The sequence below is a fragment of the Sitophilus oryzae genome, unplaced genomic scaffold (genome assembly GCF_002938485.1).
Source record: "Sitophilus oryzae breed Bouriz unplaced genomic scaffold, Soryzae_2.0 scaffold_1514_pilon_pilon, whole genome shotgun sequence".
NCBI classification, from domain to species: Eukaryota; Metazoa; Arthropoda; class Insecta; order Coleoptera; family Curculionidae; genus Sitophilus; species Sitophilus oryzae.
In genome coordinates this window covers 563,392-589,209 of record NW_022146186.1, presented here as the reverse complement: position 1 = coordinate 589,209, position 25,818 = coordinate 563,392, and the positions used below count along the sequence as shown (strand labels likewise).

Genomic DNA, 25,818 nt, shown 5'->3' with positions numbered 1-25,818 from the left:
GTATACATTTTTAAAAAATCTTAAAATATGTAAAAAAAGAAAATAAAATATACGTGTTTAAGCGTTTTTTCGAAAACTTGACCGTTTTTAAATAAAAAATATTGTAATATTCCACCCCCTTTTTACCCCCCTTAGGGGATGAATTTTAAAAATCCTTTCTTATCTCACGTAAACATCATAAAAAGAACCTCTGTGCAAAATTTCAGCTTTCTAGGGTTAAGGGTTTGGTCTGGGCGTTGATGAGTCAGTGATCAGTCAGGACTTAGAGATTTATATATATATATAGATTAGTATAGATTATTTGAGGGGCGTTTTCACCCTCTTGCAATTTGAGATTCGAGAAACCCCTCCTTATCGAACCTCTACACCCCACAGTCAATCCGTTTGCCAAAAATCAGCTTTAAACGTTAAGCAGTTTAAGCAGAATCGTGATTACTCAATGGCCATATTTTATGAAACACCCTGTATAAATTTATAAAAAACCTTAAAATATGTAAAACAACAAAATAAAATATACGTGTTTAAGAGTTTTTCCGAAAAACTCACCGGTTTTAAAATAAAAAATATTCTAATATTTGAGGGGTGGTTTCACACCCTTAGAATTCGAGTTTCGGAAAATCCCTTCTTATCGAACCTCTACACCCTAAAGTCAATCCGTTTTCCAAGAATCATCTTTTTTACGTCAAGCATTTTAAGCAGGATCGTGATTAATCAATGACCAGATTTTTCGAAACACCCTGTATATATTTTTAAAAAAATCTTAAAATATGTAAAAAAGAAAATAAAATATACGTGTTTAAGCGTTTTTTCGAAAACTTGACCGTTTTTAAATAAAAAATATTGTAATATTCCACCCCCTTTTTACCCCCTTAGGGGATGAATTTTAAAAATCCTTTCTTATCTCACGTAAACATCATAAAAAGAACCTCTGTGCAAAATTTCAGCTTTCTAGGGTTAAGGGTTTGGTCTGGGCGTTGATGAGTCAGTGGTCAGTCAGGACTTAGAGATTTATATATATATAGATTAGTATAGATTATTTGAGGGGCGTTTTCACCCTCTTGCAATTTGAGATTCGAGAAACCCCTCCTTATCGAACCTCTACACCCCACAGTCAATCCGTTTGCCAAAAATCAGCTTTAAACGTTAAGCAGTTTAAGCAGAATCGTGATTACTCAATGGCCATATTTTATGAAAACACCCTGTATAAATTTATAAAAACCTTAAAATATGTAAAACAACAAAATAAAATATACGTGTTTAAGAGTTTTTCCGAAAAAACTCACCGGTTTTTAAATAAAAATATTCTAATATTTGAGGGGTGGTTTCACACCCTTAGAATTCGAGTTTCGGAAAATCCCTTCTTATCGAACCTCTACACCCTAAAGTCAATCCGTTTTCCAAGAATCATCTTTTTACGTCAAGCATTTTAAGCAGGATCGTGATTAATCAATGACCAGATTTTTCGAAACACCCTGTATATATTTTTAAAAAATCTTAAAATATGTAAAAAAAGAAAATAAAATATACGTGTTTAAGCGTTTTTTCGAAAACTTGACCGTTTTTTAAATAAAAAATATTGTAATATTCCACCCCCCTTTTTACCCCCTTAGGGGATGAATTTTAAAAAATCCTTTCTTATCTCACGTAAACATCATAAAAAGAACCTCTGTGCAAAATTTCAGCTTTCTAGGGTTAAGGGTTTGGTCTGGGCGTTGATGAGTCAGTGGTCAGTCAGGACTTAGAGATTTATATATATATAGATTAGTATAGATTATTTGAGGGGCGTTTTCACCCTCTTGCAATTTGAGATTCGAGAAACCCCTCCTTATCGAACCTCTACACCCCACAGTCAATCCGTTTGCCAAAAATCAGCTTTAAACGTTAAGCAGTTTAAGCAGAATCGTGATTACTCAATGGCCATATTTTATGAAACACCCTGTATAAATTTATAAAAAACCTTAAAATATGTAAAACAACAAAATAAAATATACGTGTTTAAGAGTTTTTCCGAAAAAAACTCACCGGTTTTAAATAAAAAATATTCTAATATTTGAGGGGTGGTTTCACACCCTTAGAATTCGAGTTTCGGAAAATCCCTTCTTATCGAACCTCTACACCCTAAAGTCAATCCGTTTTCCAAGAATCATCTTTTTACGTCAAGCGTTTTAAGCAGGATCGTGGTTAATCAATGATCAGATTTTTCGAAACACCCTGTATACATTTTTAAAAAATCTCAAAATATGTAAAAAAAGAAAATAAAATATACGTGTTTAAGCGTTTTTTTCGAAAACTTGACCGTTTTTTAAATAAAAAATATTGTAATATTCCACCACCCTGTTTACCCCCTTAGGGGACGAATTTTAAAAAATCCTTTCTTATCTCACGTAAACATCATAAAAAGAACCTCTGTGCAAAATTTCAGCTTTCTAGGGTCAAGGGTTTGGTCTGGGCGTTGATGAGTCAGTGATCAGTCAGGACTTAAAGATTTATATATATAGATTAGTATAGATTATTTGAGGGGCGTTTTCACCCTCTTGCAATTTGAGATTCGAGAAACCCCTCCTTATCGAACCTCTACACCCCACAGTCAATCCGTTTGCCAAAAATCAGCTTTAAACGTTAAGCAGTTTAAGCAGAATCGTGATTACTCAATGGCCATATTTTATGAAACACCCTGTATAAATTTATAAAAAACCTTAAAATATGTAAAACAACAAAATAAAATATACGTGTTTAAGAGTTTTTCCGAAAAACTCACCGGTTTTTAAATAAAAATATTCTAATATTTGAGGGGTGGTTTCACACCCTTAGAATTCGAGTTTCGGAAAATCCCTTCTTATCGAACCTCTACACCCTAAAGTCAATCCGTTTTCCAAGAATCATCTTTTTACGTCAAGCATTTTAAGCAGGATCGTGATTAATCAATGACCAGATTTTTCGAAACACCCTGTATATATTTTTAAAAATCTTAAAATATGTAAAAAAAAAGAAAATAAAATATACGTGTTTAAGCGTTTTTTCGAAAACTTGACCGTTTTTAAATAAAAAATATTGTAATATTCCACCCCCTTTTTTACCCCCTTAGGGGATGAATTTTAAAAAATCCTTTCTTATCTCACGTAAACATCATAAAAGAACCTCTGTGCAAAATTTCAGCTTTCTAGGGTTAAGGGTTTGGTCTGGGCGTTGATGAGTCAGTGGTCAGTCAGGACTTAGAGATTTATATATATATAGATTAGTATAGATTATTTGAGGGGCGTTTTCACCCTCTTGCAATTTGAGATTCGAGAAACCCCTCCTTATCGAACCTCTACACCCCACAGTCAATCCGTTTGCCAAAAATCAGCTTTAAACGTTAAGCAGTTTAAGCAGAATCGTGATTACTCAATGGCCATATTTTATGAAACACCCTGTATAAATTTATAAAAAACCTTAAAATATGTAAAACAACAAAATAAAATATACGTGTTTAAGAGTTTTTCCGAAAAACTCACCGGTTTTTAAATAAAAAATATTCTAATATTTGAGGGGTGGTTTCACACCCTTAGAATTCGAGTTTCGGAAAATCCCTTCTTATCGAACCTCTACACCCTAAAGTCAATCCGTTTTCCAAGAATCATCTTTTTACGTCAAGCATTTTAAGCAGGATCGTGATTAATCAATGACCAGATTTTTCGAAACACCCTGTATATATTTTTAAAAAATCTTAAAATATGTAAAAAAGAAAATAAAATATACGTGTTTAAGCGTTTTTTCGGAAACTTGACCGTTTTTTAAATAAAAAATATTGTAATATTCCACCCCCCTTTTTACCCCCTTAGGGGATGAATTTAAAAAAATCCTTTCTTATCTTACGTAAACATCATAAAAGGAACCCCTGTACAAAATTTCAGCTTTCTAGGGTCAAGGGTTTGGTCTGGGCGTTGATGAGTCAGTATCAGTCAGGACAGTCAGATTTATATATATAGATAAATCATAACAAAATAAGAGCACCATGCCAACTAAGTGAAATTAGTCAAGAAAGTTAAGAATTGTCCATAACTCAGTAATTTAAAAAAAAATATATTAAAGCTTATATCGCTTTTATGAACCAAACTATTGTTTCCATTTAAAAAAAAAACATATGTTTGTGTCATATGTCAAAAATGACAGGCTTTAGAAAAAATCGGAGAACACAAACTCAGGGATGTGATTATTTACAACAAAACTTTTTGTCTAAAATAGATTATAATGGAATTAGGGACAATTATTAAAATAGCCAAAATCTGTTTTTTTCGAAATATCTAGTAAGCCATGAACTTTTTCAAAAATCTGAAAGGCACATATTTATGACCCCACAAAACTGCAATTCTTTCCCCATTAAACTGACTCTCTATCTCCAGTAGTTTCCGAGATACCCTTTGAATAAGAAGACTAAGGAAGGAGCATATCAAAAATCTTAGGTACACCGCGATGGGCCTCAAATATGGCCGACTTAAATTCCGGTTTATCAGTGTCGTTCTAATTTTATTTAAAAAATGTAAAACTATGATGTAGGGTAGACGTGGGGTAGACTCAATAATTTGTTGTTTTATTTTACGTTGTGAATAAATGTTGGTAGTTATTAAAATTGTTATAAAAATATATAATTGTAATAAAAATAGATAAGTTATAATAAGTATTTATTAACACAAACATCCGATACGCTACTGAAGCAGGTAAGTCAAATTAACATATCTAAATTCTTTGACATTAAATCTTTGACAAGTAATAAATAAAAGCTAAAATGCAAGAAAAATATATAATTTAGTTAATTTAAGTGAATTTCATAAATGATCGGTTTACTACACGTATGTATATTATACCTATAGTCACTTACTAGCGAAAAGTTGTTCCATTATTTCATTCAATTTTTGCCGAGATCTACCGCACGCTACACAACCAACTATTTTAGAGTCTTTTTCGATAAATCGCGATAGTGTCACTGTTAATTTAAGTGCTACCACAATTTCCATCTAGATTTACTACCTTTATACAACTATCAGTAGTAGAATAAATAATAAATAACATAAAATAAGCTCCGTAATCAATGATCCACAAAACATCGTGACAAATCCAGAAAATTTAAAATCAAATTCAAATGTGTCAAATGAATCGTCAAACAGAACTGTCAAGGATCCCCACCCTAGAGTGCTTTTATGGCGCTTTTTCCGCCCACCATGCATGAATACATGGATAGCATTATGCTCCTTCCTTAGTCTTCTTATTCAAAGGAGATACCCATAGAGAATATCGTAGGAAACTCCTGTACATAGTTAGGGCTTAAGCTTGATTTTCATGCATCCGTTTATACGTTGATACGATGGTCCGACGGTGCTCTGATTGGTCATAGCGTTTTCGCGCCACTTTTCATCCGTAAATATTTTACTTCAGCCCGTCAACGGACCCGTTCATACGATAACGGACGTTTTGACACTTTTTTGACAAATTTAATCTAACCTTAATAAAAATATAAGTAAAATAGCAAAATCGTCATGGAAACGAAAATATAAAATGACACAACATATATCCGATAAACAGAGGCATGAAAATGCAATAAATTTAAAAACTGCGTTATTTTCTAACCAATGAAAGTCCTTAAAATTCTACCAATAAAATTAATATCGTATCAACGTATCGTCGGACGGCGGATGCATGAAAATCAAGCTTTAGTCTCCAAGTTGCTAGACTTTGTGAAAAGGATAGGACTGAAGAAAAAATGTAACCTAAGGACCAGAAGAGAACCACAGTATATATGAAAATGTCGCAGTGGAGAGGCCTATAGCCACGTCAAAACATTTAATCTAATGTAAGTGCGAACACAAAGGTCTTCTTATGTTCATGTCTACATGCAATACACGGCATATAATCGAAAATAATAGACTTAATAACCCAATTTACAGCAAAGCTAATAAATTATCATTAATTCTATATAAAATTAGTGTACATTTTATGCAGAAAAACCATTAAGCGTATTCGAAGCAACAATAACTAAAGTACACAATGTTAATCACTTACCCTACAAAAGCTGGTAATCGCCGAAATCTGCAAACAAGAGAATGTTTAAGTAATGAGTTTGTAAGTTTAAGGTTATAGGGGCAAGTAGTCGTAGCAAAGGGTTTAAGTTTAAGAAAACTTCTCTACAATAGGGCGAAACTTTGCCTAATTTGCACATTGAAGAAATATCCGTATAACAATTTGGATTCGAGTTGTCTAAATCAATAAGCCTCTCGGCACAGCGTTGTGCTGCAAGAAAAATAAATTATGCAAATTTTGTATAAAGAGTTTTCGAGCAGCCTAGTTTACCGAAAGTTTCTGTCGAGTAAACTAGTTTGTTTTTTACTAGTTTTCGAACGATAGAAAATAATAATTATATTTCGAGAAAAAATATTTTGAATATTGTTCTAGTGTATGCTGAACATAATTATGATGGTCATGATAGACATCTATTTGTATATATTAATAATACAACTTTTTAGTACATTTTTATTATTTTTTTGATAAAAATAATATACAGGGTGTTTCACCAAACTTCTTAAAATAAATTCAAATAAACAAAATCCATTTCTTTTATTTATACAGAGTATAAATAAATGAATGAGGTGCCCGAAATGAATAAGGTGCCCGGTGGCATAGTGGTACAGGCTTTCGTCTACCAATCTCAAGGTAGTGGGTTCGAATCCCACACCCGGCATTTCATCAGCCGACTATTTTTATTAAAATAAAAATAGTTTGGGTACCTAGGTCGACTCAGCCTTAAATGAGTACTTGGAATTCACAATCCTGAGGTAATAATAGTCGGTTGAAGCGTAGTGCTAGCCACATTGCCTTCCTTGTATACCGAACGGTTTTAGTATGGCAAGCTGTACCTTGCTACTCCCAAGGCGTCAAACGCTATATACGGGAGCTATTATTATTATATAAATAAATGATTGGGCCAAGCAATTCAAGAAGTCTAATTATTGTATTTTAAAAAATAAGGGGCATTTTTCTATTTTTTTATTTGATGTTTCTCTACAAAATTGTTTCTTTCTCCTGAATTTTATTTATATTAAGAGAACTATGTATACAAAGAATTAAAATCTATAAAGTAAATTTTATAGTTAAGAAAACATTTCGAAACAAAACAGTTAGCATACACAGCTGTTTCCCTATTGTTCAAAATCCAATTAAATGTAGTATTATGCAAAATGTAAATAGAATTTTAAGTTATCTTATAGTCTCCTATCATCTAGTTTTTTTAATTAAAAGAAAGGAAACGAAATAGCAGTTTAATACATATTTACATTATAAAATTTCAAGATTTTTTATTTTAAAATTTTTATAATTCAAATCTAGTTTAAGAGTGAACAAAATTAGATTTAAGATTTCAATATTAATACTTTTACTAATATAATATAATTAAAAATCAATGAATATGTAAGATTTAAATTTTCTATTATTTTTTCTGCATCTCTTGTTTAAATTGTTATAATTTTATAAATATTTAAATGGTTTTACCTCTTGTATTCGCCTGTGAACGCTCACTTTGTGCCACTGATTATCATCGAAACGCACTTTGTTGGGCTTGATCTGCATCTCTTGCTTCCCATTTGATAAGCCCATAGTCAGACTGAGACAGCCGTCCTTGATAGCGACATTGAGATAATCACTGCCTTCACCTAGAAAAATAAAAGAATTTTTTAATTTCTTTTGATAGAACACCCTGTATATTATTCCTTTGTTAGATGGAGAATTAAAAAATAAATATTTCTCGAATTTAAAGTATTTGACTGTCCCTAATTCAACGTACTGAATCTTTGTATATAATATACTAAAATAAAATTTGCATATTGTTAATTAAAATTGCTGATTATTAAACATTTTAATTAATATTAAACCCAATCCAATTGAAAACTAACCGAGTTACATGTTTTTACAAATCAATTGAATTATAAATATTAATCCCCAGATTGAATAGTTTTCATTTCGATATTAAACCGATACTAATTCTAGTTATTTTATGTTTTTATGTGCCTAATCATTTATGTGTTCACTAATTCACTCCAACACACACACAACTGATTTGATAAACGAAATGAAATTATGCTTTTTACATATTTAGTATTTACTGGCGCTGTTATTCGATACGGAGCCGAGCTTCCGAATGAATAATTGCGATTATTGTTTCACTATGCAGCCATCAGTATCAATGCGAATAAAACAGTTTATTGGTACAATAAAATGATACATTATACTGATTAGTTCTCTTTTTAATGATTGAACTAAAATGTTGTTTTACTGCATTATACGTCAGTTGTTTTTATTAAAAATTACTGATTAACAGGGTTTTTTTAGTAAACACGCTTACCGTACACGAAAGACGGGCGTCTTAAAATTTTAAAGTTTAATATATTTCTTCTATATTATACCGGGTGCGTCTCAAAACTGGCTCGCCCCCTATAACTTTTTTATTTTTTCAGATAGAAAAAAACGAGATTTGGTATGCTAGTATATGACATAAATTAGGATTGATTGACATATTCAATTGTTTTCGGCCACTTCCGGTTTACCCGGAAATGAATACAAATTTTGATTTTTAAATGGCACCATCGATATTTTTTTACTTTATTCGATAGAAAATGACACTCTGAATCGAATGACATGTCATATGTACTAAAACAAAATTGTATTTTAAATTTCAATCTAGAGTTCCATGACTGTGTTAAAAACACTAATTTTTAATCAAGGACCTTTGGAAAAATAGATTTGATCGTGTAATGTTTTTAGTGTCTTGTCCTGGTTGGTTCAAAGATGCCCAAATCGTTTTTTAGTCATATCTCAATTTTTTCAAATGGAACGAGGCTCATTAGCATATATATTAAAATTTATTAAAAATTATTAATTGGTACCACACTTGGTATTTCGAATAAAACTGTCGTTTTGAACCGCATGTTACAATTTCAAATAACGCATAATATGCGAAAATACCAAAACTGTTGATAGGTGTTGACCTATGATATGTCATTCTATTCAGAGTGTCATTTTCTGTCGAGTAAAGTAAAAAATACAGAGGGTGTCATTTAAAAATCAAAAGTTGTAGTCATTTCCGGTAAAACAGGAAGTGACCAAAAACAATTGAATACGTCAATCAATCCTAATTTATGTCTTATTCTAAAATACCAAATCTCGTTTAGTTATCTGAAAAAATAAAAAAGTTATAGGGGTGAGTCACTTTTAAGACGCAGCAGGTATTTTGTTCTAGTCTAGGGGGCTAAATTTGGTGATTTTTTAAGCAATATGTAGCCTAAATTATTTGACGTTTTAGTACCTCTTTCTAAATTAAAAATTAAAATTTTCATCTGTCAATTATGCCACGAGGGAAAACAAAATGTTGATATTTTTAATGTTGATATTGTGAAAGCTTGAAACACTCTGTGGAATATTTTAAGACAACATGGAATTTAAAAATCATTTTATCATCTAGGTACATCCTTTCTCGATAGTTTCTGTTTTGGTTCATCCCAATAGCTTTATTTTTGTAGGAGGTATTCGTTTTTGCAGAAGACGCTAACATTTTTTTTTGTAATTTTTACATTAAAACCATGCCTTTGCTTTTGGTTCTAGTAAGTTGTGGTCCCGAATTAGGCCTTCTTGGCATAAGATTTGCTTCCTATAACCGTATTCTTACAATCCGTTCACTTATATGTACGTTCCTTATTAGCAATTCATAATAAATTTGAAATGATTGCAAAGGTTAGTTTCTTAATGATAAACTTAAAATAAGTCGATCGTCTCGATTTAAAGTTCTCATACGAAAGTTCCTGGATATCTAGTGACAACACTTATTTGCGGCAAGTTTTTAATAGGCACCCTTATAACACAAGGCACAGAATGAAAATATACTCTGTTTTTTTTCTCAGGTAAGATTTCGACAGACGATGACAGAAGAAAAGCAGATGACGTCCCATACCAATCTATTTATTTTACTAAAAAAAGTTTCTAATAATTTTTAAGTTATCTATGGATGGGTTTAAATATAAATTCGTCATACGTCGTGTCTTGTTGTTTTTAACCAGTTTTATTGGTTTATTTAAAAAATTAGGTTTTGATTAAAAATACGATGAGCTAATAATCATGCAGCCGGATCTTAGACTATTACTTTTGCTTTTATTATTCATTTGAACTCAGAAAATCAAAATGACGATTTTTATCCGAAAATTCTTATTAAACAAAAAGCGTTTTCGTTATTATTTGCATACCGTCGACTTTTACTAACTCGTTCGAAAATAAATTGAAAAATTTATACCCTATCTGAAACGAAATTCAGATCTAAAAAAGAGATTTCGGCAGACGGCTATTTTAGCAAAAGGTAATATATTTTGCCGAAGGTTTTTTTTTTCGGTTTGTTATAAATTGCCGTCATATTTCTTTTGTATGTTCAGAACAGTTGTGACTTTTTTTCTTTTAAATAAATGTTTTGTGCGTTTGTTGTTGTTATTTGGAGTCACAAAAAATAAATATAGAATAGCAAAATAGGCGGGGTTACGTTCTGCCAAAACACCGCGTATATCTAAACAAAGTTTTATTCCATAAACTATACAGGGTGAATCTTAAATAGGTGTAATTATTTATTTCGACACCAGAAACACGTCCATGATAAAGTTCTCCTACTCTGGGTGCCATCCCTCCAAAAGGTAGAATATGCAATGAAAAAGCAAACGATGTACCTAGAAATAGAGCACTCCACTACTGGACCAGAACCATTGTTCTTCTCAACTGAAAACCAACTTAAAACAAAACTCGATAACCTGGAATACTCCATCCATAACCTCGATTAGAAGAAATTTCTCAGGACTTACGGCGGATAAATGTCAAGATTTTCCTTTATTTAAGTAAAAACAATTTTCGGATTGTCTAGGGGTTCTTAACTGGACACTCCCTCCTCAAAGGACACCTCAGTATATTGAAGCTAGAAACAAAAGCTTCTCTTCTACCTAGAATTAGAATTTAGAATAAGTGGGAGGGGGGTTAATCTCTGCGACCTTAGAGATCTATTGTGTCTCCCTTTCTTGAGTTATAACTCATCATACAGTCCCAGGACTTCCTACGGAGACCCGTGTCCCTCACAGTCGAGGAGCTACGACCCAGGCCGGGTAGACGAAACGGTAGCTTGTGTCGCCTGTTGGGTTTAGAGGTAGGAGGTAGGCTCCCGACCCTTGGAGGAGGTGGTAGCTTGTATGCCACTTGCGGAGGATGGTCTCACGCAAGTGTCAGCCACCTCTCCTGTAGTTCTCTTTGGGTTTGGCCCCTTGGAACTTTCATTGTTACTGTTCCCAGTGTCGCTAGGGGGTTTCCCCACAGCTTCACCGGTGATGTTTTTATTACTATTATTACCAGATCTCATAGTGTTCCTATGAGTCGCTAGGGACAGTCGGTCCACTTCTACAGAGCCCCGCATGTAGAAGTAAGGGGTAAAATACAATGGGGTGCCCCAAGGTTGAGGCTGTCCGTAGCCCCGCCCGGTATCGTTATATGTCTTGGTGCAATTCCCTGGCCACGACACTACAGTCAGGGACAAGACGATGAGTGAGATGCTTCTTAGACCAAGCCAAGTGCTAGGGGGGATTCCCCCCAGCACCTGACCAGGAGCTTCCCCACCAACGACAAGGTCTTGCATCTCCTAGGGGAAGCTCTTCTACCTAATAAAGCTAAAATAAACGGCAAATGCGGATTCTGTGAGGAAGATTGGGACACATCAGAAAACCTAATCACTGAGTGTGCCAAGCAACACCCATTTGTGTGGAGAACTCACCTCTAGAAAACCGTCTGAGATACTGGTTTTTGTCTATATCTAAGTTATAGGCTTTATCTAAGTTATAGGAAAATTTTCTTAATGTTTCTGCTCTATTTTCTTCGTAGACAGTATGTGAAAATCTTTATCAATAAAGAAATCACATGATTGCTGAAAATTCCTATGCTCTAAAAGTAAGTGGATGGGTTGTTTACATTTTTTGAATGGAAAAAAACAACCTTATCGAATTTTTCTTATGTAAACATATTGGAAAAGATCCGATCTTTAAAATAAAAAAAAAGTTTCAATATCTAAACAGGTTCTTGAGTTCTTGATTTAAAATTGAGTTTTTAAATTATTGTGATTACTGACGTTTTCTCGTTATTAAATAAATGACACCGTAATGATATACTTATAATTCCATTTCAGATGCTCAGAAACATGTCTAATGATTGTATCTAGTTATTTTTTTTTGGAAAAAAAAGTCTTTTAAAAATAATGATTTTACTTTACTTGATAGGGAAAGGCGTACCGGCAACGCCGCAACAGCACACCGTCGCATTTCTCTCACTCCGACTTATAAGATCCCTATGCGATTTACTTCCACACATGTAAATGTCGACCCAAAAGTAACAGTTGCCAGCACGGTATATGATAACTCAAAAAATGGGAAAAATGGGGACACAATAGATCTATAAGAATAAAATATAATAATAATTTTCATTATAAATAATAAAAAAATATATTTTTGCAATATTCAGTAAAAGAAACATAATATCTGTATAAAATGCCAATATAGATAGAAGATTGCACCCAAAAGAAGAAAAAAAAAACAGAAAAAATAGTGGTTATTTTATTATTTTGAAAGTCAAATAACTCGACTGTTTTGGACTCTTCCTCACAACAACTCTAAATGACTTTGGAGAAACGACAAAGAAAAGATATCTTAATTTTATCGAGATTTTCCCTCCTTGAAAATATTTGCACTTATTTAAGACTCACTCTGTATAGTAAATACATATTATGAATGATGAAAAATATTTCTACAGGAATCCTATGCAAATTTTGAACTGTCCAAATATTGACTCCTCTATTATTTTTACAGCTAAGTCGGATCGTGGCTAACGTCATATTCAAGGCCTGACTGTTTTGACAGTTCTACCGAAGTGGTCGAGAATTAGTAGTCGTAAACAAACCTATTGTTTTCATTAGTTTCGCAGCAAATCTGTGTTTGTTGAACAAAAGTTGAAAAAAAACATACTTTCGGTAAAAATTATAGTAACACCGGCGATGCCGGCTTTGTGTCCGGGCTAGGTAAAAGTTGGGGAATTTATATAGAAACATAATTAATAGCGTTAGTGTTAGTGTATAGTGTTAAACCAACGTAAGTGACGTGTATTTTTAGGTAAAACAGTTTTCGTTTCTTTATTTTTACTTTGTGAAATAAAAAATTCCGCGACATTGTTCTGTGCCTGTGCCTTGTAGCGACAATTATAATAAGTCCTCAGAATCTGTCTAAATTCTCTTTCCCAACAATATTAACTGTAACTAGGTCACGTCCAAACCTACAGAAGATGTTGTACCTACAATTTTTCCAAATCAACCCTCTTATATGACTGTGCATGTTCCTATAAAGAGAAAACATCTCGATGAAAGAAAACAAGATTTGGAAATTCAGGATGAAATAGATATTAAAAAGTATTATTATTAATATGAAATATATATTATTATTATGAAATGGCAATATATTTTAAAGAAATTAAATGAATTGTACTTTATTTCAGTATTTTATATAAAAAAATGATATCTTTATCTTTTTATTTACGATTTATGGAGATGGTTACTTGATGAACATCGAACTACAAATTACTTAATGATAATAGTTAATTCTACCCGAATCCACATTTTTTAAATATGTTAGGCAAATTTTTACAATTATTTTTAATTAAACTTTAAAATGCATTCTGCCCTTATCATATACAATACATTTTCTTAACTTGTCGATAAAGTATAGTTTTCAAATTTTTTAATATTTGAAAACTTTTTATCACAAGGTATATTATTACTAGTTGCTAAATACTCGCTAATGCAATTTTAGGACATGCTTTTTATTATCTGGATTTTATTCTGTTGATCTTATGCTGTAGGTTATTTCATATTAATATTCGTCTTTTAGATCTAAATTTTAATGCTATTCAATTACTTTAACGCGATAAAAAGTTAATGTTATTTTTTAATACCTTTGTGTATAATATTTTTCATATTTATATCTGGCAAAACTATCAATAAATGCTATTATGTAAGCAAAAACTATATGCAGTACCATATGGCACAATTCAAAAGCCCGACTATTGCGGTGACGTCACGAATCGATGTCTCTGGCCTGTTTCTCATGTTGGTTATGGTCGGATATAGTTTTTACAGGTGCTCACCGCTTCCACGGATATCTCGATCCAAACTCCAAACAAGAGCTGTGCTCGATCCAAACCGGCTTGGATTGCGATTGTACTCACAAAATAAATAAAAAATCGGTAAAAAAACTTTTAAGTTAAACGGTTTTATAATTTTATGCGCACTGAAAACTAGAAAATAATAATAACAATTAGGTATTTTGAACTTCTAGTTCAGAAATATTTTAGTACTAGGCAGAATAGCTTTTATGCATATTAGACTAAAATAAAAACGTGGGGCCCCTCTGAAATCCTACCTATGGCAAAGCATATCTTTATACTTTGGTAGATCATGAGCTCGGCGTTCGCTGGGTGAAGCCGCCACGGCTGGTTATTGATTGTCAAAATCTCCAGTTACGATTATAGTAAGTCGATGCAATCCACACTTAGTATCAAAAGAAAGTATTACAGCAATAGTTAATGGGCCCCACGTTTTTTATTTTTAGTCTAATATGCCTAAAAGCTATTCTGCCTAGTACTAAAAATACTTGAACTAGAAGTTCAAAAATACCTAATTGTTATTATTATTTTCTAGTTTTCAGTGCACATAAGATAATAAAACCGTTTAACTTAAAAAAGTTTTTACCGATTTTTTATTTTCTAGTTTTTAGTATTTAACGGAAATGCCTACCGAATATTCCTCATTCTATTTAATTCATTTAGTGCATCATTATTATATGGTTTTACCTGATAATTTATTACAATCTGACGCTCAGGTGTTTCTGACGCTAACAACTCTCTCTGTCTGTCGCGTTCTGATGCTAGCCTAGACTCATGACGCTCAGGTGTTTCTGACGCTAACAACTCTCTTTGTCTCTCTCGTTGTGATGCCAGCCTACACTCATGACGCTCAGGTGTTTCTGACTCTACCAGCTGCCTTTGTCTCTCACGTTGTGCTATTAACCTGGCATCATGTTGCTCAGGTGTTTCTGTTGCTAACCGTTCTCTTCGTTTCTGTAGTCGACTATAGGTTTCATTTTCACTTTCTTTTGCACATTTCGTTCTATACTTTTCTTTCGCCTTTTCGAGCCTTCTTTTTCGTTGTGTAGCAGTTTAGTTTTTATTTTTGTTCGTTTTTTTTATTTATTGTTTCCATGTTGTTCCCACGAGTAATGGACATTTTAACGGTCGACCCCCCCAGAGGTCCAGTAGAGGGGCAAGGCTATACTATACAACAAGAGGCGCCCAATCTTGAGGGGAAAACGCTTGCGACATTAAATTTTCAGCCACCCTAATGCCATACAGTCCTCAGCACGTTTTAACCTATTACCTTAACTTGGGTGGTAAAGCTACCGCTAACTACGTAGGTACATCTAATCACCTATTTTTTTTATCTGTCCTTCTAACGTCACACAATCTTGGACACAACTGTTCTGGACACGACTACTCATGCCCTCACCTAATACGCCATTTTGTAACGACGTCCATCTTAGATTTTAAATTTTGTCATAATCACAGTATTCTACTAGTATAGCCCTTTCATTTGATACCCATATTGAGGGGGTTGTGGAAAAATATGAAATCCGCCATTTTGCACCGGCGGCCATCTTAGATTTACAATGTTATTGATTTTACTATATTGTATTGTCATCGGAACTAAAGGTGTGTACCAAATTTCAGATCAATCTGACAACAGGAAGGTAGTTAAATTTCAATTTCTAATTTTGACCCAAACAAATAAATAAATACCGTACGGGTCGAGCTAAATAAAACCGTTTAAAAACAAAGGACTCGTTCAATATTTTTTTGACATTAAAAATAAAATTTTATATTAATATTATCTATTTTTTTTGCTAGTCCTGCATAAAGTATAGTATTCTACTCGCATATTGGCTGTTATTCACTTGAATGATTCAACAACTTCATGCCTGTGAATAACAGCCACCATTATATGCTCGTTGAATAATATACTATTTTGGATTTATTTGTTATTTTCTTTTATTTCGTAGATTTTCTTGCAGTGGCGAAATACACATTTAGGATTTTTTGGAGAAATTAATAACTATATTTATATTTAACTTGCTTAAATCATGTTCAATTTATTTGTTTATTGTAACACATTAATAAAATGAAATTTTAATAGCTTCACACTTTTATTACGGAGCTGAAATTATTTATTCATTATTCTTTTATTACATATTATGATTATTCATATATTTACTCGTTAACAAACTTCCATTCATTAAAGAAAAACTGCATTGTTAAATGAAAATTCGAGTAATTAATTTTGCGCTTGCATTTCTGAAATTCTGCGCCCATAAAATTCGAAGCTCGTATTTCTGGAAATAAAACCGCGGAGAGAATATGCATATTGCGTGGGATATTTTCTTGGAATAGCCGCTATTATCGAATTATTTTTCGAGCTAGTATAAACGGCTCGTGTGGGTCAACGAGGATATATTTAGTACTGCTATTTTTGGTAAAATTTAATAATGGATTCCCCTTAGGTATAGAGCATGTTAGAAAATCGAATAAAATATTGAAATGGTATAAATAACATAAAATAGCTAAAAAAATTATTTATTTCATAGTTGTTTATTAATATTGATAACCTTTAACGGCATACGTGCAGAAATGGGAAAAACCCGCTAATGTGTCTGGAATACCTCTGTGCTATTTTTTATATACAAGACAGTATAAACTAAAACAACAATTTTTGAGAATTTGTTCATAAATTGGTTTTAAAAAAAATACTGAAGTACATTAAAATAGGGCACTAACAACATAACAAATATACTTTTTTTTTCAAAAAAGTCACAAAAGTATTAATTTTTGCGACGCCAACGTGATTGACAATATAAAAAAGTCATTTTAATGCCTAGGCATAAACGTAAAGCACTTTTACGCCTAAGCACAAAAATACGAAAATATATTATTAAACTGACATAAAGTGTCAAATTCAACGAGCGCAACCATAGCTTTTCGATATACAGGGTCAGGCAATAGTGCGTCGGGCATCTGTAGCTCATAGAATAAAAAACTTGAGAATTTTGTTTAAGTGCTAACCTAAAGTATGTACCAGGATGTATTTCAGGAAAATATTTTAACTTCTATAGGGTGGCTCAAAAAAGTGTGAGTGGACCTGGATATTTTTTTTTAAACGGAACACCCTGTATATTATTGCATTTTTGGCTTCTTTTCAGATCACTTTACATAACCCTAAGATATGAATAAATATATTTCGATAGTTTCAGAGATATTCAAAAATAAATCAAAATATATATTTTTCAGCCCTTCTTAAAATATAGTAAAAATACAGGAACTGTTCTGAAATCAAAACTATATTAGGTATTTACTTTAGATGGTCTGTACTTACTTTGCTATAAATATGAAAATCGTAAATCATACAGGATGTTCAAAATTCTACGCCAAACTTTCTAAAATATAAAATAATTTTTCATCGTTTTTTTTAATGGAACGTCCTGTATATTATTTTTTCAGTAGACGGACAATTAAAACATGAACATTTTTTGTGTTTAGAGTATTTCAAAATGTTTAACGGTTTCGCAGATATTTGCGGTTTTATATTTCATATGGCATTTTCCACAGTAAATTTTTATCAAAGCCACCCAATGATTTTTCTCTCGTATTTTACCATTGAAAGCGCCATATGAAATAATACTGCGTGTATCCGGAAAACTATTAAAAATTTTGAAATACTTTAAATACAAAAAATGTTCATTTTTCAATTCTCCATCTAATAAAAAAATAATATACAGGATGTTCCATTTAAAAAAACAAAGGAAAATGATTTTATATTTTAGAAAGTTTTGGGTAGAATATTGGACATTGGACCTGTATGATTTACGATTACCATATTTATAGCAAAGTAAGAATAGACCATCTAAAGTAAATACCTAACATAGTTTTGACTTCAGAACAGTTCTTGTATTTTTAATAATTTTTTTGAAAAGGACTGAAAAATATATATTTTTTATTTATTTATTAATATCTCTGAAACTATCGAAATATATTTATTTATATCTTAGGGTTATGTAAAGTGATCTGAAAGAAAGCCAAAAATGCAATAATATACAGGGTGTTCCATTTAAAAAAAATCATCCAGGTCCACTCACACTTTTTTGAGCCACCCTATAGAAGTTAAAATATTTTCCTGCTTTAGGTCTGCACTTAAACAAAATTCTCAAGTTTTTTATTCTAGGAGCTGCAGATGCCCGACGCACTATTGCCGGACCCTGTATAATCACATACAAGGTATTACTTTTAAATCTTTTTATATTATTTGGAAAGTTTGAAATTATTTAAAATATTATTTGTGGCGTTTGAAAAAAATAACATGTTCTATTCGGAGTAAAAATTACTTTTTGTGCCTCGCTTGTATGTTAAACGTACAATCTCGCCACGAAAAGTGTCAATTTTACTCCTAATAAAAGAAAATACTATTAGAGTATTTAAACCTATTGCCTATCTGATACACAGTCAATGAAGATTTGTTTTAAGCAATATGGATACATTCTGTCCTTTTTTAAAACACTCATCCATAATGAGCCTTCCTTCCTAACCTTGGTGGATATTTATAGCAGGTTGTTTGTAATCTGTATACAGGGTTGTTCACCACATACGACACGGAGTATTGTAGCTAAACTTAGATGTTTACAAATTGTAAGTTTTGGGTTCATTGAAGGACTATTAGAGCTACAATTTAAAAATATTTTTACAAGATACAGAGTGTCCCAAATAAGTAAAAAATATTATAGTTGTATTTTTTTAAATGGAACACCCTGTATATTATTCTATTTTGGGATTCTACGATCGAAATAAAGGTAAATTTAATTAAGGTTTATCACACTTAAACCTTACCGTTTGTTAAATATTTTCAATTTTATGAAATTCCAGTAAAAATTTTAAATTTTAATTTTTTTTTTTTGCATGCATTTTCTTATAATTTAGACCTCATTTATCACTATACCCATGGAATATTGACATTTCAGATTTTTTTATAGCACCATATATGTACAAAATGTACAGGTGGTAAATATTGCAAGTTCATTGGCATACAAAAAAAACTATTTAAATCTTTGTAAAAGAGTATACCAATTAATTATACCACCATTATTTCCGACCAAAAACACCAAAAATTAGTTAATTACATACTTTTAAATTGTTTTAATTAATAAAGTATTCTAAATAAATGTGGATTTGGCCCAGAAATCAATATAAAAATAAGTTATGAAAATGAACGTATCTGTTTTTATAAATAAGCATTCGTCAAAAAATGAAATAAAATTTATAAGGTGTTACTTTTTACCACACTGTCTAATACACACACAAAATTCAGTTTTTTAGTATTTGGAGCAATTATTTATTATTAATCAACGTAAACAGTCAATTAATGTAGTTTGAATACTGAGATCATATTAATTGGTCCTCTTTAACAAAAAAATATTTAAACGGTATTTTTAATTTTTTAATTAAATAAGCCACTATATCGACAATTTTAGTATCTGTACCCTTTGAAAATTTGTTACATCTTTAAAAATAAGCTAAAATGTCAATATTCCATGGGTATAGTGATTAATGAGGTCTAAATTATAAGAAAATTCATTTTCTATGAAAACTTGACTCTTCAAGTTTGGTAAAAATGGGTAAAATGGTAAAAATGGGTAAAAAATGGTATAATACAATTTGATAGACAATTTCATTGTGCATCTGATTCACTTAAAATATATAGGGTGTTCCATTTAAATTAAACAAGTTATTGCCGTTTAAAACTAGTAATTATTTAATATGAATTTTTGGACACTCTGTATAAGGTAGTAAAAGTTTTATTATTGCAACACAATATCTGATCAATAAATAATCTTCAGTAAATATTTAGTATTAAAAACTTTGATACCTTTGGAGAAATGAAGCCTTAAAAATTTCACTGCAATTTCATAAAATTGAAAATATTTCATAAACGGTAAGGTTTAAGCGTGATAAACCTTAATCAAATTTACCTTTATTTCAAACGTAGAATCGAAAAATAGAATAATATACAGGGTGTTCAATTTAAAAAAATACAACTATAATATTTTTTACTTATTTGGGACACTCTGTACCTTGTAAAATATTTTTAAATTGTAGCTCTAATAGTCGTTCAACGAACCCAAAACTTACAATTTGTAAAAGTCTAATCGTTTAGTTACAATACTCCGTGTCGTATGTGGTGAACAACCCTGTATAAGTTTACACAAATTATAGCTTCCTGACACTCCGTCACCTACATGTGCACATTTTAACATTTTACAATATTTATACAAATTTTATTAAAATATTATATTATTTATCAACATATTTAAATCAAATAAAATTTAAATATTCAAGTATAAATCGTCCTATTGCTGCCAAAAGTCACTAACTAACATTTTTCCGAACAACCTGAAAATTGAATTACTAACTATATTTTGAAATCAATTGATCTAATCGAATGAGAAAGTCATTAAGTACGATTTCTGTTTATGTTTTCTATGTTTTATTTTAACACCGAATAGTTACTAACTATAACATCTTTATGCCATGCAATTCATCTTTAGACGCGTTTTTCTCGGAAGTAATAAAAAGTAAGTTAGTGACTTTTGGCAGCAATATGGGACGAAATATTTGTTTTAAATAATACAATACCTAATATATTGAAATCAAATTTTAACATTATTATTTTGAAAATAGTAATTATAAAATTTAGAATTTCATGAATTTGTATGTATGTTAATAGTTATGCATATAAATTGTTATGCTGTACATTACTGAAAATGTTTGAAGTAGTTAAATAGATGAGAATTAAACTGGCATATTTCATTTAAATGGAGAAATAAACATATGCGGTAACAACCTTTTGAAATAGCACGTCATCAGATTGATGAAAATGCATATTGAAATTATATATTATAATAAAATGATGGTCTTTCATTTCAAAAATTACAGTTGAGGGTTGGAACCTTTGGTGTTACACAGCAAAATAAAAACACTAAATCACCATGAATTTGTATGTATGTTAATAGTTATGCATATAAATTGTTATGCTGTACATTACTGAAAATGTTTGAAGTAGTTAAATAGATGAGAATTAAACTGGCATATTTCATTTAAATGGAGAAATAAACATATGCGGTAACAACCTTTTGAAATAGCACGTCATCAGATTGATGAAAATGCATATTGAAATTATATATTATAATAAAATGATAGTCTCTCATTTCAAAAATTACATAAAATATTCTACCTAAATATATCTCACATTTATCAACAACTCTTTTAGTTTGGGCTTGAATTTGACGAATTTGTTTGAAAATAATTTCTTAGGCACAATTATTTTTAATATAACATTTTAGTGCCTCAAGTAAAATACAAAAACAAACTATTTCAAAAAAACATTTTAATTTTAATCTTAAATCTCAATGGATGCAAATCTTAACAAAGATAATATGACCCTAAATATAATATGATCGAAAAAGAGCGTCACCGATGACTGTGAAATAAAGATCGCTGTAATTTTATATGTAAAATTATATGGCAAATGCCATCGATCGTCATTTCCAAGCAAACTGGACACCGTTTTTTTATCACACGGTATCTTGTTTTCAAAACAATCAAAATTTTTTGTAAAGACAATCCGGAGACCTACTGTATATCAGTTAAATTAAATCTCGCAACTTGAGTTAAATAATCTATAAAACACAAGCATTCTAACAAAGCTACAATGTAATTATTAACTCTTTTGTCACTCACCGGTGTAGAAGAGCAGGCCATTCGGCTGGCGCGTCTTAAAATACAATGTAATGGTATCCTGGGCGCTGACAATGGGCTCCCCTCCGGTTTGGCTCAGATCGTACGATAAAAATTCGGTGCCGCGGAAAACAGCTTCTGACGGCGCCTTATCTGGAACAAACATTTAGCTTAATGAAGAAAGAGATTACGTTGTTCTTGAAACTTTAATTTCACACTAGTATTGTGTTAAGGTTTGTTGTTTCAAATTGTTAATGTTATTAATATTATAAACACAAGATATGAAATTAATCCTCAACTACTAACGTCACATTTGAGTGACGACAGTGACCATGTGATTTTTCACTTTTCAAGCTTAATTTTTTGCCACCCTTTCCACCTCTAAGTAATTAGGGTTCCAAATTTGATGAAATTAGCTTGTTTGACTTCGTTTTTATTTTCTCAGATCTTAAACCGTGTCCTAAAAAGTGCTGATCATATATTTAGAAATTGTGTTTAATTTTAAATAAAACACAAATATCATAAAATAATGCCTTGTTAACTCTTAATATATTGCAATTTTTAATTGTTAAAATTAAATTTTTTGAACTAGAAAAAAAACGAATACATTAAACTATTTAAGAAAAATAAAAATTTTAAAAATATACCTACAGAATAAACCTACATCAAATACACACAATATATGTCGTACGCTGCCAGGAATTCACAAGTAAAAGAGCACGCCAGAGACAACGTTGATCTCTATTCCAAACTATCCCTCTATGCTGTTCTGAGGTTTGCAGTTTAATACATTCAAAACATGCCACTTTTATACGGTTTGTTGGAGTTTACTTTTATCTATATACTTTGTAATTTTTGTAAATAATTTGATATTACATATATTACAAGTATATTGCCAGAACCTACAAAATAGAACCCACGAAATAGAACTCTATATTTTTATTGTGTTTGTCAGGTTGATCCACATTATGACAAACACAGCGCAGAATTAAATTTCTATATCAGCAATTAAGTGGCAAGAATTCTTATATAATTTTATTATATACCTATACTGCAAGAAATTTGTTTTCTATTTTATATTTTTATCTTTTATAGCGTTATCTACATTTTAAAATTTGCCACATACTACCTAGCAACAAAACGAGTTTATATCGTTCAAAAATCAATGACCTATGCATCGGAAAACAATTCTTATCTATTAACACGTGACTGAGCATATTCGGTTTATATTTGCCGCAGGTTATACAGCTCTAGCGATAAGGTTAAAAATCAAATAAAAATCATCGCGAAAAACTCGTAAAAAAACATAAAAAGTATTATTGATTCTTACATTCTAAATGATTGTGCACTGATATCTAAGAAAACCACACTAAAATTTCTGTTTTAGAATTACTAAATTACTTTTTATACACTTTCAATTCAGCAAAAATAAATAAAATATTAGAATTTCCCATTATATTTACTAAATTTTTAAATTATAAAAAAACCATCAATTGTAATATTTTTAGTTTAATTGTAAATATAAAACGGATGGGAAAATTTTGCAAAATCTTGGTCAAATTTTCCCGTTTGCCAATATACCAAGGTATTTTTATAATACCTGCCCATTTACCTTGCATTATATCATAAAGCGATTATTCTGCTTTTATATAGAAATAATAGTTATTTTTTATAAACAATGCAATTTTATCGTCGTGTATAAAACAATATTTTTTCCATAGCGAGTTACATTTTAAAAAATATTCAGAAATTATTATTTCAAGGAATTTATATTTTAGGAGTTGGCGTTGGTTTCTATGTAATTTGACCAATAAATAAAGCTGTCTCTTTAGTTGTCAGTTTTGAGTCAATATTTCTTAATTCTCTTTCGTGTCGATTGCTGATTGAATTGGAGCCAGAAATGGCTCAAAACGAAATAAGTAAATTACCAACAGATATTCAGGCTGAGGCGACAAACGCCATATCCAAACTACTTCCATTTAAATCCCGAATAACTTATGAAAAGGATTACAAAAATATTCAAAAATGAAAGCAATTAAAAAACGTGCGAGAAGAAATAAAGTTTTTAACCTATTCTCGCTGTTAAAGTATCATTTAATCTACCCTTGCGGTTACAGTACTATTTTATCTACTATTTATGATAGATATAAGGCAATTTTAACAGTTGCTATGGAAAAAATTCATTTGTAGATCATATAACATATTGTATATAAAATTATGGCACTTTATAAAGTACAAGATTAAATCGTTATACTACAAAGTTCTGCAAATTCCGATTACTTGAAATAGTTTAACAATTATTTAACTATTCCTTTAGAAACAACTTTATCCTTTGACGGTTTAATTGCCTCAAGTTCTGCAATATAAAGCTAACCGTTTTAGTAGATTTACTAATTAAGCGTTAGTCACTTTAATCTAAAATATATTTTAGTTTCAAATACTTATTGGGTTTGGTTTAAGTTTATTTAATTAGGTAATGACAAATAAAAGTAAATATGGACATGTTTGAAAAAGTGACATATAGTGCTGTTTTATTATAAATGTTATTTTCAATTTATTTCTGTAATCTGTACATTTTCTGTTTCCTCAATAGCCTAAAAATTTTGTAAAATACCACCCAAAATACACACTTTTATGGAAATATCTAATAATGTTACCGTTTAAATTCATTTAAGAAGAGAAAACATTTTGAACCTAACCAACAATTCGTATTTATGGTGGTTTACAGTAATTTTGTTAAATTATACGAATATTCTCGTTGATTATTGGTTTGAAATAAATATGACAATTTCCTCTAATAAAAATGCGAGTGGCTTAACTCTAACAATTCTAATTCTGAGCTAGCAATTGAGCTAGATGCTTTACCTAGACCTAGACCTACAAACCTATCGATGAAAATATGCATGAAAATTTACTTCCTAGCATACAACCCAAGTAGCATTTTCACGACTTGCGACCACATGTTTACTAAACACAACGTTGGATTAGTTACAAAAAATAGTTAGCTCCCTACCTTGGGTATTAAAATAAATTTAAACGTTTTTATAACGTTGTGCCGACGTTGGACTAGTACTACAGGAAAGTAGAAGCTTCTGCGACGTCGAATAAACGTTGTCTTCTAACCTTTTTTGCTTAAGTGATCTTTAGGTGATTCGGACAACGTAGTTACAACGTTGGACAATATAGAGTTTTCCGACGTCAGTTTCAGGACCTATTCCAACGTTATGCAAACGTCGTCTGTTTTACTAATTCCAACGTTGTTTAGATTTCCTTATTCTTACGTTGGTAGGACGTCGAGTCACTACTTTTTTGCAACTGTATTGAACCATAACCTCAAAACTAAAACTAAAATTTTCACTTCATTGTTCTGTTCAGTCAGACAGTTCAGTGCTGTTTTTGTTTTTATAAAAAAAAAAACTTAATGAAAATGGGACATAAGAAAGGTACATATAAAACTAAATTTAAATATACATCGACATATATTACCGATAGTTTATCCACTCCCTCGTTTATTTAGATTATAGGGGGCGGCACAAGCTAGACTCTAGGATGACTAAATTAGGCAATCTTGCGACTGTTAAGAATCTACTACCTGTTAAGGCCGAACTGCGACTTTATTAATCCAGTATGCGACTACTCGAACTACTCCATCTTAATCTCCAAAACAACAAAGTGAAAGCCGCCATGTTGTTAAATAAGAAAATGTTTCGTTCCTAAAATAGCAATTCCTGCTTTTTGAATACATTAACTTGAAATATTTGACCCTAAAAAACACGCGGAAACAATTTTTTCGACTGCGAATAAATTATTCTCATTTTACTAAAAAAAAATTCAAGAAAATTTTTAAAACTT

At 31.0% G+C, this 25,818-nt stretch overlaps 1 protein-coding gene across 1 annotated transcript in view; it reads right to left on the bottom strand.

Moving 5' to 3' along the window:
• The window catches only part of LOC115878476 (neurexin-3), a 350,620-nt gene that overhangs the window by 133,725 nt on the left and 191,077 nt on the right, over positions 1 to 25,818 (bottom strand). Inside the window, exons 4-6 of the mRNA XM_030894994.1 lie at positions 21,970 to 22,119; positions 7,519 to 7,679; positions 6,037 to 6,063 (exon numbers count right to left, since the gene is read on the bottom strand). Of these exons, the coding sequence (XP_030750854.1) occupies positions 6,037 to 6,063; positions 7,519 to 7,679; positions 21,970 to 22,119 (338 nt within the window). The remainder of the gene's footprint in view (positions 1 to 6,036; positions 6,064 to 7,518; positions 7,680 to 21,969; positions 22,120 to 25,818) is intronic.